Source organism: Sceloporus occidentalis, unplaced genomic scaffold, assembly GCF_023333645.1.
Source record: "Sceloporus occidentalis isolate IW3139 unplaced genomic scaffold, rSceOcc1.0.p SCAF_94, whole genome shotgun sequence".
NCBI lineage: Eukaryota > Metazoa > Chordata > Lepidosauria > Squamata > Phrynosomatidae > Sceloporus > Sceloporus occidentalis.
In genome coordinates this window covers 3,933,440-3,947,192 of record NW_028317074.1, presented here as the reverse complement: position 1 = coordinate 3,947,192, position 13,753 = coordinate 3,933,440, and the positions used below count along the sequence as shown (strand labels likewise).

Here is a 13,753-nt window from a genome sequence, read left to right as displayed (position 1 = left end):
TTTTACATATTTTATTTTTTTCCCGATAGCTTTTTAGTGCTTCCTCACTGCCTTCCTGTTTTAGTAGCTTAAATGCCTTTTTTTTGCCATTTATTACCCCCTTTACATTTTTATTTATCCACATTGGTTTTCTCTTGTTCCTGACTCTTTTATTCCCATACGGTATGTACCTTTCACAGTGAGAATTTAAGATATCCTTAAAAATCTCCCAATGAGTGTCTGTACTCTTGTTTTTGAGGACATTTTCCCAATTTGCAGTGTTAAGGGCTTCTCTTAGTTGATCAAACTTTGCCTTCCTAAAGTTCATGGTTCTTGTGGCTCCTCTAAGAGTTCCCTTATTGAAGGACAAGTTATAATGTATCATATTGTGATCACTATTTCCTAGATGCCCCCTGACCTGCACATTAGTTACTCTGTCAGGTCTGTTGGTTAATATTAAGTCCAGTAGGGCGCCCCCTCTGGTCGGGTCCTGTACCATTTGGGACAGATAATAGTCAGAAACCGGTTTCCTTTATTTATTATTATTATCCTTTATTTATATAGCGCCAACAGTTTACGCAGCGCTTAATACAATACATAAATTCAAGGGATATGACAAGACAAGAATTGACAGACTAAGACAAACCGATACATTTGGTGGAGAGAGCCCTGCTCGCAAGCTTACAATCTAGAGGGAAATGGGGTGACAAACATAAGGCATAGAGAAAGGGTGAGAGGTATTGTGGGGGTTGTATCGATGACAAGGAAGTTCTAGCAGCTAAGATGGTATGCTTCTCTGAAGAAGTGGGTTTTTAGATGTTTCTTGAATGTTGGGAGGGAGGGAGAATGCTGAAGGTTCCTTGGGAGAAGATTCCAGAGATATGGGGCAGCTCGAGTGAAATCTTGTAGACGGGAAAAGGAAGAGGTGATGAGTGAGGAGGAGAGCCTTAGCCCATGGGAGGAACGTAGGGATCGAGTAGGAGAGTATTTGCTAATGAGGTCAGAAATGTACGGAGGAGCAGTATTATGGATGGCCTTATATGTCAGTACCAGGATCTTAAATTTAATTCTAAAGGTAATTGGGAGCCAGTGGAGGGTTTCACAGAGGGGGGAAGCAGAAGAGGAGCGACGTGCAAGGAAGATGAGCCTAGCAGCCGCATTAAGGATAGACTGTAGAGGAGAGAGTCGAGACAGTGGAGTGCCAACCAGAAGAGTGTTGCAGTAGTCAAGACGGGAAATGATAAGGGAATGAACCAGGGTTTTTGTGGATTCTTGGGTGAGGAATGGGCGGATACGAGAGATGTTTTTTAGGTGCAAGCGGCAGGATCTGGCGAGGGACTGAATGTGAGGGATGAAGGAGAGGTTTGAGTCAAGGATGACCCCAAGGCATCGGGCCTGGTTAGTAGGAGAGATAGTTGTGTTGTTAATGGTGATAGAGAATTCAGGTAGTGGAGTGGAGATCGAGGGAGGGAAGATAATGAGTTCAGTTTTAGAAAGATTAAGTTTCAGGTAGTGTTGTGACATCCATGAAGAAATAACAGACAAGCAATTGGTAATACGGGACAGGAGAGATGGAGAGAGATCAGGAGAAGACAGGTAGATTTGGATCATCTGCATATAGGTGATACTGGAGGCCAAATGAGTTGATTAGTTTGCCAAGAGATGAAGTATAAAGAGAGAACAGCAGAGGGCCAAGGACTGAACCTTGGGGGACACCAACCGAAAGTGGAAGGGGCGATGATGTCTTGCCAGAGAAGTTGACAGAGAAGGAACGGTTAGACAGATATGAGGAGATCCAGGAGAGAGCTGTATCTCGAATGCCTATAGAAGCAAGTGAGTCTAGAAGAAGGTGGTGATCAACAGTATCGAAAGCAGCAGAGAGATCCAGTAGAATTAGAATAGAGTAGTGACCTTTTGCTTTGGCAGAGAGCAAGTCATTGGAGACTTTTGTTAGAGCTGTTTCAGTAGAGTGAAGGGGTTTGAAACCAGACTGTAGAGGGTCAAGGAGGGAATTAGAGGAGAGGAAGTTAATGAGGCGGTTGTACACAATCCGTTCAAGCAGCTTAGAGGTAAAAGGAAGCAGAGAGATAGGGCGGTAGTTAGACAAACAGACGGGATCTGAGGAAGGATTCTTTAGAATTGGTGTGATTAGCGCATGCTTGAAGGCAGATGGTACAGTTCCAGATGATAGAGAAAGATTAAATAGGTGGGTAAGTGATGGACCAAGGGATGGATATAGAGACTTTGTAAGGTGTGAAGGGATGGGGTCAAGGGGACAGGTTGTTGGGTGAGAGGAAGAAAGAAGAGTGGCTATCTCTTCTTCGGTTGTAGGGGAAAAGGCAGTTAGTATAGTAGGAGTGGAGAGAGTGGTGTTGAGTGGTGTAGGAGGGAGTTGTAAGGAAGAGATTATGAGATTCACAGGTCTCTGTTTCCCAGTTTATGTTGGGATAGTTAAAGTCCCCCATAATAACCACCTCATTGTGATTTGCTGCCTTGTTTATTTGCTTTAATAATTGATCTTCTGCTGCTTCCATTATATTTGGTGGCTTATAGCAAACCCTGATCAGTATTTTATTATTTTTCTTTCCATATATTTCTACCCATAATGACTCCACATTATCATTTCCCTCACATATATTCTCCCGCAGTGTGGCCTTTAGGCTGGACTTTACATAAAGGCAAACTCCTCCCCCTTTTCGTTTTTTTCGATCCTTCCTGAATAGACTATAACCCTGTATGTTAACCGCCCAGTCATAGCTATCATCCAACCATGTCTCTGTTATACCCACTATGTCATAGTTTTCTTCAGACATTATTAACTCCAGTTCGTCAGTTTTATTGGTCAGACTTCTGGCATTAGTAAGCATACAATTTAGAGGTGTATGGTTTTTTTCCCTATGAAGCCTATCCCTATTGACTATTCTAACCCCTCCCTCCGCTCCACCCCCAGGTACATTTATAAGCCCCAGCTTTCTATCTACACTATCTTCCCCTTCTATATTGTAGTTTCCCTCCCCCCTTTACCTAGTTTAAACACTCCTCCACCCTTCTGGCCATCTTCTCCCCGAGCACAGCTGCACCCTCCCCATTGAGGTGCAGCCCGTCCCTACCGTAGAGCCTGTATCCGACAGAGAAGTCGGCCCAGTTCCCCATGAACCCAAACCCCTCCTTCCTACACCAGCTTCTGAGCCACTTGTTTAGCTCCCTAATCTCCCGCTGCCTCTCTGGTGTGGCACGTGGTACAGGTAATATTTCAGAAAATACTACCTTGGAGGTCCTTGCCTTAAGCTTGCTACCTAAGTCCCTCAAATCATTTTTAAGGACACTCCGCCTACCTCTCACTTTGTCATTGGTGCCAATGTGCACCATGACTGCTGGGTCTTCTCCAGCCCCCCCCAGTAATCTGTCAACCCGATCCGCGATGTGCCGAACGCGAGGTAAACGAGATGTTACAACATAGTCAGCAATTCAGCTCCCTGTGTACAGTTAAGCAACATGCACTAATTGTTCAAGTGCACATATGTTACATATGTGACCTTGTAAACAATTTGTCATGGTCACAGGCAGCACACTGCATTTAACCCCTTAAGGACAATAGGGGTTATTACTCGTAGTATATTGCGGGACAATGGCTCTTTTAAAATTTTTCAATGTTGCTGATTAGCTGTGATTTTCTTCTTTCTCATTTTGTGCTCTCACATATTATATATTGTTTTTTTCAGGACAAAAGGGCTTTCTTTAGATACCATTAATTTTATCATATCATCTAATTTACTATAAAAAAAATGATAAAATATGAGAATTTTTTGTTAAAAAATTACTTTTTCTCACTTTTTAAACAAAAATTTTTTACTCATCTGCAAAAACGAATGAAAAAAACTGCTAAATAGATTCTACTATTTGTCCTGAGTTTAGAAATACCCAATGATTTTATGCTTTTTTCTGCACGTTATGGGGCAATAAGTACAGGTAGCATTTTGCTATTTAAAAAAAAGTTTGATGTATTTTTTTGTGTGTATTTTTCCCCACACACATAATTTAGGTATGAATTTACAGCTCCTGGTATGTGTCGCTGTCACACAACCCCCAATATGTGTTTAGCAACATCTTCTGAGTACAGTGATACCCCACATGCATGAGTTGTTGGGTTTTTGGGGGGCTAAAAGGCCACATTTGGGATAGGTGCATTTTTCTAATTGGAAATTAGACGTGTAGTCATCCTTCATCCTGTGTTAATTGGGTCATTGTTGAACCCGGCCAATTCAATTTACCCCATTAAATCATAAATTTTTTTAAAGTAAACACTCCAAGGGCATTTAACATGCTAGTATTTTAACTCTTTCCATGCAAGAATATTTTTAAGCTAAAGCGCTAATTTTAGGACTTGCTCATAAAAATGGGAGTTCGGTGTCCCTGAATGCCTCATGAACAAGGCATTTCAACAACACCATTAAAGTTTAGGAGGTGATTGTTGATCGCCTCCTAAACTCTTTTAAAATGGGCGTCCGCCGTTGACGCCCCGGAAGAGGGGCCAGACATGGCCCCTGATACCGATCATGGTGTTGCTAAATGCCTCGACGTCGACTTTATTTAACTTTCAGTGCCAATCTGTGCCAAAAATTGCAGTAGAATCTTCTTTTCCTATTTTAACAAACAAATTATATACAAGACTGTATTTCAGTACGTTTCTTTCTAAGAGTACAACAAATTACTGAAACAACTTATTTGTATTCAGCAATACCCCAGAGGCATAGGTACATCATGTTTCTCTGACATTGTGGGATCAAAATTGGAACATGTACATTTCAGTTTTTAAAAATTGAATTTTGACAGACCACCTTTCTGGGCCAATGTCTCATTTTGAGACACAATAGGTCCCATATTCCAAATAAATGAAAATAAAGCAGAGAGCTCTGAATTTCCGATTGCAGGACATGAGAAGTGTTTCGAACCCCTCTTTCATATCCATGAGAACAGAGTATTTTTTTAAGAAAAAGATCAAAAAGTAAAAAAATTTTCATAGCATTCTTTGCTCATATTTACCAAGGGGTAATATTAGTAGAAAGCACTGTAAGTTAGGGACTGTATATATACCGTATTTGCTCGATTATAAGACGACCCTGATTAATAAATAAACAACCCCCCCAAAATTTAATAAAAACTATGATTGAGAAAATGTATTTTTGTTTTTATTTCCTTTTTATTTGCCAGCCTGCCCCACAGTTATGCACATCTGCCCCATGGCTTGCTACTCTACCCCCCAAATATGCATTATACATTATACCCCCTATATGCCACTATACCCACCTGATATGCCTTATACCCCCTATATGCCACTCTGCCTCCCTGATATGAAACTCTGCCACCCTGATATGCCACTCTGACACCCTAGACTTACTGCATCCCTACACTTGTCCCCGTGCTCCAGACTCCCTGGTGTCCAATGGAGGCAGCCGGTGCTACCCGGGACTTCCGCCAGGGATTCTATGACTGAGCACTGGAAAGGTCACGTCACACTTCGTCATAGGAGCCCCTGCGGAAGTGTTGGGTAGCAGCGGAGGTTGTCTGCGTGTATGGCACAGATGTTCACTGGCTGCCAGAGAGTGGATTTGTGGCAAAATGGTATGCAGGGAATCGGGATCTTAGTCTTATATTTGTTCTTAAAAAAAATCTGCCTTATAATTGAGCAAATATAGTACTTAAAAAGTAATTAAGTGCAAAAATAGCATTAGTCCTTAAGGGGTTAAAATTTAAACTTACTCCTAATATTCCTGCAAAACAAAGCTTAACCTTGACTAGGCATGTTAGCAGGGTTGATGTATAGAACATACACAATACATATGTTTTAAAAAGGTGCAAATTTAGAACAGTAAAAACCTTGGTATATTTTATGTGACAGCATCCAAAACAAGATCTATTTTATCGTAATTCAGTTAGGGTACTTACTTGGGTTCACGACCTGCCAAAATCATTTGAAAAATCCCAACACAAGCTCCTCTCTTTCCTTCCCAGTACTCGGGACTGGGATCTAGTCTCTCTAGCACATCAAAGGCCTTGGCAGAGTAATAGAATTGACCCATCTATTTAAAGACAGATTATTAAAACAACAATTGTATTATACAAACCATAATGTGGTTACATATAAGATTATATATATATACCATATTTGCTCGATTATAAGACGAGGTTTTTTTCAGACCTCAAATAGGCCTGACTATGAGACGACTAAGATCCAGATCCTCCGCAGCTGCAGGGGACCTGGATCCTCCTGCCCCCCCCCCCGCCCCACTTACCGGTACTTCTGAGTCCCCGGCGATCGCAGACAACCCCCGCTGCTAGCCACGCCTCCTTCCGGCTGCAGTGTAAGTGCGTGGGATCTACACGCGGCCCCGGCTACATGACAGGGAAGTCAGAAGCACCGGTAAGTTTGGGGGGGGGGGGGGGAGTGTTAAATGGGGGGCATAAGGCATTTCTGGAGGCAGAGTGCTCTGTGAAATGCCTTTTAACCCCCTTAATGCCACTTTGCCTCCAGAAATGCTTTTTTAACCCTCTATACGCCACTCTGCCTCCTGAATGCCTTAAACCTCCCTATATGCCACTCTTCCCCATAATATGCCTTTTAACCCTCTAAATGCCAGAGTGGCATTTAGGGGTATAAGGCATTTCTGGGGCAGATGTGCATAACTGGGGGGCAGGTTGGAAAATAGAAGGGAAATAAAACCAAAATATTTTTCTCAATCATAGCTTTTATTAAAAAAAAATAGTTTAGATGAATTAACATTTACTGGTAAAACTTTTTCCCTATAGGGTCGTCTTGTATTCAGGCTTTTTCTTTTTTTCCTAAATTAATATTCAGATATAGGGGTCGTCCTATAGTCAGGTATATATATATATATATATATAACATCCATAAAGAAAGTAGGAGCACTCGCAGGACTTCATATTAAAGTACAAAAATGTTTATTAATTTAGGTCATATCATATAACCTAAATTAATAAACATTTTTGCAACAACTAATTGATAAAATAGATAATCAACAATGAAAATCATTGCCAACGATTGATTTTATCGATTATAATTCAGTTCATTCAATGTCACTTACAGCAGTTACTATTGCTATCACACTGACGATTGACCCCGCCCCCTTTTGCTTCCCAGTCCCTCCCTGCAGTCTCACTGATGATTGACCCCGCCCCTTTCCTTATAGCGTCCACACTGCTCAGCAACTCATCTAACAGTAAGTATAAAATTAATATTTGGGCTGCTGAAAGTTAGGGGAGTTGGGGGTTTATTTAGGAGCGGTTATGGTTAATGGGATGTTTAGGGTTAATTTAGGGGCAGTTATGGTTAATGGGGTGTTTAGGGTTAATTTAATGCTGAGGACTGAGAGTTAATTTAATTAATTCAATAAGGTTAACTGAAGGTGCAATTAGAGGTAAAGGGGTGCAAACCAAAGATAATCTAAATCCTGTGGGCAGTGAAGATTAATCCTGTATTTATTTATAAAGTATTGTGTCAGTGTGCTGTATATGAGTCTGTGAACGAGTCTGTGAATCTATGAGGGCACTATGGCATATCTGGGGGTATAAGGCATACTGTGGTATAAGGTATATCAGGGGGCAGAGTGGCATATCAGGGGGTATAAGTCATATAGGGTATATAAGGCATGTGTGGGGAGGGCGGAGTGGCATATCTGGGAGGCATGTGGAATATCTGGGAGGCAGTGTGGCAAGCCTGGGCTCAAATGTGCATAACTGGGGGGGGGGGGCAGGTTGGAAAATAAAAACAAGAAATGCATTTTTTAAAGTTTTTTTTATTCTGCTGTTTGTTTTTAACATCCTGTTTGTTTATTAAATTATTTTAAATAAATGAACAATTTACATTTATTTTTTTATCCGATTAATCGAAAAAAATAATTGGCCAACTAATCGATTATGAAAATATGGATTAGAGTGTGCCTTCCATTCTTTGGAGATATATATATATATATATATATACACACATACATATACACACACTATATGGACAAAAGTATTGGGACAGCTGGCCATTATACCAACAGGGACTTTTATGACATCACACTCTAAGTACAGCTACAGCAGCTATAACAGCTTCCCCTCTTCTGGGAAGGCTTTCCACACGATTTTGAAATGTTCCTATGGGACTTTTTGCCACTTATCCATTAGAGCATATGTGAGGTCAGGCACTGATGTTGGATGAGATGGCCTGGTTTGCAATCTTCGTTCCAGTTCATTCCAAAGGTGTTCTTTTTGGACAACCCTAAGGCTAGGTTTCCACTTGGGTTTTTGTCCTGCGTTTTTTTTCTTGATGAAAAACGCCAAGAAAACTGCCACTGCATTTTCCTGCGTTTCGGCGTTTTTTTCTGGAGTTTTTTCTGGCGTTTTAGCCTTTCTGTAGAAATTGCTTTTTTTGACCTTAGGCAGTTTTTCCAGCCTTTACAAGTTAGAAGTTTCACCCAGCTAAAAGGGATTAGGATAAATGGCAAGTATCTGCCCCCGATGTCATTTACTTGGTAGACCCCTTTGTCTCTTTTCTGTGGTTTGTAAGGCATGCTTTATTCCGAATGTCTGCTCCTCTAGGAAGATTGGCCCCAAATGATGGTGCAAATTGTTTGCTGTTGCTTTTGGCAGGCAGGATCCCGTTGGTTTGTTTGTAATGGCATGTTTGTTCCAAATGGTGTAAAATTCAATTGACCAGTCCAGGACTTTGTTTTGTGTGAAACTGTTTGTTTTCAGCCTATTTCTCGTAGGACACACAGATACTGGGTCCATCCTCTGCATTGTAACTGTGGAAAAAACGCCATAAAAAACGCCAAGGCAATAAACCCACATGGCTTTTTCATGGCGTTTTTTCTCTCCCATAGACTTCTATTGGAGAAAAACGCCAAGATTTCCTTGAAAAAACATGTGAACATGCTGCGATTTTGAAAAACTGCCACAGAGCCCAAAAAAGCAGAAAAACGCCAAAGAGGACTGAAAAAACGCCAGACAGAAAAACGCCAAGTGGAAATGGCATTTTGCGATTTCCTATTGAAAAACAGCTAACATCTGGCTGCTGCGTTTTTCCACTAAAAAAACGCCAGGTGGCGCTATTGGCGTTTTTATGGGCGTTTTTAGCATTAAAAAACCAAGTGGAAACCTAGCCTGATACTTCCAACTTTGGGGGAACAGTTTGGGAAATGCCCTTTTTTACCACGGGGGAAGGCCACGACTGTGCCCCAACCTTCCCAGAAGAGTAGAAGCTGTTATAGCTGCAACGGGCGTACCAACCACATATTAATGTCTATGTATTTAGAATGCAATACCATCAAAGTCCCTGTTGGTCAGGTGTCCCAATATAGTGTGTGTGTCGACTTTAATAGAACATTTACACAGTACCAAATCAATATTTCATGGCTTATCAAAAACATTAACTTACATATAATATATTGAAACACGAAGTTTAATTGTGTTTCCTATATTTTTATTTTCTTACATTTCCCTGATGTACCTGGGAACTATCAAGGTAGTAGTAAGTGAAAACATTCTGAGTTACTTGTCTGTTGGGCCCAATTTAAGTTTATCTAACCAATACTTACTTTATAGCAATCGTTGGCTATCAGCTGTAGAAGACTAAATGACTCCCCGGATGTTTCCATCTTTAAATATAACTCCCAAGCCATCCTTGGATTCTTGTTCATTATATCTTGAAATATATATTATTTAAGAAAAACGGAATTAGTTGCTGCACTCATAAATACATATAGCTGAGTTAATTGCATTAAGGGATATTCTAGCTGTTTACAAATGAACACAATGAAGCATCATTATGCCTGCAGTTTCTCTGGTTCACCAACGTACACAGGGGTTTGCAAGGGCATTGAAAAACAATGGAAGAAAGCAAATATGCTCCAAATACATTACACATAATATACCGTATTGGCTCGAATATAGGCCGCACTTTTCCCCCCCACTTTAAGTCTTTAAAGTGGGGGTGCGGCCTATATTCGGGGTCTAGCGCCCGACGCCCGGGACATGCAGTCCTGGGCGCCGGGCAGGGTTACGATACAGATCCCCCGCAGCGGTGCAGGGGACCTGCATCCTACTCCCCGATACGCTTAGACAGCCTCCCCTGCCAGCACTTTCCACGGGGGGGGGGGGTGCCGGCATGGGAGGTTGTCTAAGCGCATCGTGCGGATGGTCACCGGCTGCAGAGGTTGTTGTTTACCCGCATCGCCGCAGCCGGTGACCGTCTGCACGATGCGTTTTACCTCTGCCCCCAAGACTTACCAGAGGAGACTCCCGGGTGTCTTGGGGGCCGGCGGGGGACATCTACGCAATACGCGTATACAACTTCCGGTGCCGGCACATCAGCTGAGTGCTGGCACCGGAAGTTGTGTACGCGTATTGCGTAGATGTCCCCCGCCGGCCCCGCAAGACACCCGGGAGTCTCCTCTGGTAAATCGGGGGGGGGCAGAGTGGCAGCATATCTCTGGGGGGGGGGGGGGACAGTGGCAGCATATCTCGGGGGGGGAGGAGGAGGACAGTGGCAGCATATCTCGAGGGGGGAGGAGGACAGTGGCAGCATATCTCGGGGGGGGACAGAGTGGCAGCATGTTTTTTGGTGCTTTTTTAAAGAAAAAAACTTTTTCTTTAAAAAAGCACCAAACTTTTAGGGTGCGGCCTATATACGGGGGCGGCCTATATCCGAGCCAATACGGTATATATCTCAATATGCAACCATGATAGCAACTGTATCAAGAGAAGGATATTCCTGCTATACAGTATGCACACATCTAGGAAACTATGATGACTCCCGCAAACTACATACAAAAAAATTTACCGTATTTTTTCGCTCTATAAGACGCACCTGCTGATAAGACGCACCTAGATTTTAGAGGAGAAAAAAAAGGAAAAAATATTTTGAGCTAAAAAATGGGCTATAAAAAAAGGACATCATCCTCCCGTCATGCCTGCACAGAAAAAAGCTGGTCAGACATGATGGGAAGTGTAGTTGGACTACAAGCGCCGTACTGCGCATGCGCCGGCGCCATACGTGACACGGCGCTTGCGTCAAATCCCCCCGTCCTCTCCATCCAGTCCGCCCTTAGCCGTCGCAACGGACCAGAGAAGAGGAGAGGCGGCGGTCTCCAGATGAAGACCTCCCCTGGACGGCGAAGCGAGACAGAGACTGTCCGGGACACTTTTGGTGAGTACCGTATTGGCTCGGATATAGGCCGCCCCCGTATATAGGCCGCACCCTAAAAGTTTGGTGCTTTTTTAAAGAAAAAGTTTTTTTCTTTAAAAAAGCACCAAAAAACATACTGCCACTCTGCCCCCCCCCGCCCCCCGAGATATGCTACCACTGTCCTCCCTCCCCGAGATACGCTGCCACTGTCCTCCCTCCCCGAGATACGCTGCCACTGTCCTCCCTCCCCGAGATACGCTGCCACTGTCCTCCCTCCCCGAGATATGCTACCACTGTCCTCCCTCCCCGAGATACGCTGCCACTGTCCCCCTCTGCCCCCCCCCTCCCCAACTTACCGGAGCAGACTCCCGGGTGTCTTGCGGGGCCGCCGACCCCGCAAGACACCCGGGAGTCTGCTCCGGTAAGTCCGCGGGGGGTGCAGAGGTAAAACGCATCCGCACGATGCGCTTAGACAACCTCCCGTGCCGGCACCCCCCCCCCGTGGGAAGTGCTGGCAGGGGAGGCTGTCTGAGCGTATCGGGGAGTAGGATGCAGGTCCCCTGCAACGCTGCGGGGGATCTGTATCCTAACCCCGCTGCCTGCCCGGCGCCCGGGACTGCATGTCCCGGGCGTCGGGCGCTAGACCCCGAATATAGGCCGCACCCCCACTTTAAAGTCTTAAAGTGGGGGAAAAAAGTGCGGCCTATATTCGAGCCAATACGGTATATCGTTGCCCCCCCCCCCCCTCCCTGCCTGCATCTTCGCTCCATAAGACGCGGCTGATTTTTCATCCTACTTTGGGAGGAAAAAAACTGCGTCTTATGGAGCGAAAAATACGGTAAATTGTCCATTTTGCTTTTAAACTGCATAACGACAGTTTCAAATGTTTTAGTACATTTCAGCAACAATAAAGAGCCTCTGGGTTTTACAATGTTTACAATTAGTAAACATTATTTGCATAACTACTATGTGCTGCAACAAATGTTATTACTTATCTACTCTTCTTAGTTATCTTAAAACAGTGCTAATTTACTTTATCTTAATCAATTTGATTCTGTATATGGAAAGGCACACAATGTGAGATGTATAAACATTGGAATGCATATTTTTATGCATACTTAAATTCCAGAATGTGACCAGAGTGGTTCATTATGGCACATTTTCAAAGAACACTTATCTCACTCATTTACTTCAAGCTAGAGCTTAACAGAGACATATTGTATAAAAAGACATAAATGTGCGGAAGGTGAACAACTAGTAGAAGGTAGCTGGTAGTTTTCCCATATGTACCCGCAAAATACTGTGAAAAAAGTAGTAAATTGTTTTTCAACATTCACAGGCAGAGACTTAAGGAGAGATAGAGGACTTTCCTATGAAACATACCTTTTGTGACCCAACAACAGTCACAGGAATCCAACCGATGCGTAGGATTAATTAATATGCTATAATAAATCTTATTATGAAAAAGTTTTATGTAAATCAATAGTACTACTTACAACAACGGGCAAGCCAGCTAAGGTAAACATAGTCATTTTTTATCTTCTCATTTTGAATTAACAGAAATGCCTAAAAAATAAATAAATAAGTTAAGCAAAAAAAAAAATGGTCAAACAGATCAAGTTCATACAATTTTATGGCCGTATACGCTTTCAGATAATATAATATACAACACTAGCAGATACATAACACAATACATTCTTGAACACTAAACTTATCCTTCCAAAATGACGGTCACTTATTTATCACAATGTTAAAAAAAAATCAAAATCACCCTTCTGGTCACTCTGTAACAAATTCATTTTTTATTTCACTATATAATACAACCAGACTCACCTCCTCTGCCTCCTTATAGTTTCCAGTTGCTGCTTTGGCTTGAGCATAGTTAAAGTTAAATGTGTCATCATTGTAGAAGTAACTCTAAATAAGAATAGACTCATTAATAAATGATTCAACAATTTGGTAATTTATTTAAAATAGTATGTTCAAGTGTTACTTTTTGAAATTAAATAAATTAGCATGCATTCAATGAAATGTAGTTTACTATACATACAGTACAATATAATTTGGAATGGTAATGGTGAATCTATAGTTTGTTTTGTCAATTATATGACTACTGATCAGGTGAACCTTAAATGTACTACCTTTTCCTACAGTGACAAATTACTCAGATTTGAACACATCAATTGATTCTTACTCTGGACCTTTTGTATAATACATTATATGGATCTGGCATTAAAATGTGCTTTAAACTGTTAAAACAAAATAGATGTGGCTTTCTTGTAGGAGCATGTATAAATGTAGTGGTAGGTGTTGTGAATTTGTCCTACAATGTCAAAGCTTTAACTCATTAGTAACCCAGATGCAATATAAAATGAAAAATGATATTTATTACAATACTGTAAATATATTATATACAATACTGTGTCTTCCGTGTTACATACATAGGCAAAACAAAATATTTTTTTTTTATTAAGTATATTAGATTTTTTTTTTTTTAATTTTTGGACGTTGGTTACATATGATCTGGAATCATTATTCCTTTTAGGGTAAATTAATGTTTATTGGAGTTTTTGAAATATGTGGGAT

At 41.9% G+C, this 13,753-nt stretch overlaps 1 protein-coding gene across 4 annotated transcripts in view; it reads right to left on the bottom strand.

Moving 5' to 3' along the window:
* LOC149284415 (intraflagellar transport protein 56) overlaps nt 1-13,753 on the bottom strand; it is a 41,757-nt gene that overhangs the window by 3,395 nt on the left and 24,609 nt on the right. For all 4 annotated transcript variants that reach the window (XM_089496764.1, XM_089496766.1, XM_089496768.1 and 1 more), the window contains 4 exons: nt 13,001-13,084; nt 12,664-12,733; nt 9,579-9,685; nt 5,926-6,059 (listed from right to left, as the gene is read on the bottom strand). In XM_089496764.1, coding sequence (XP_089352890.1) covers nt 5,926-6,059; nt 9,579-9,685; nt 12,664-12,733; nt 13,001-13,084 — 395 coding nt within the window. The remainder of the gene's footprint in view (nt 1-5,925; nt 6,060-9,578; nt 9,686-12,663; nt 12,734-13,000; nt 13,085-13,753) is intronic.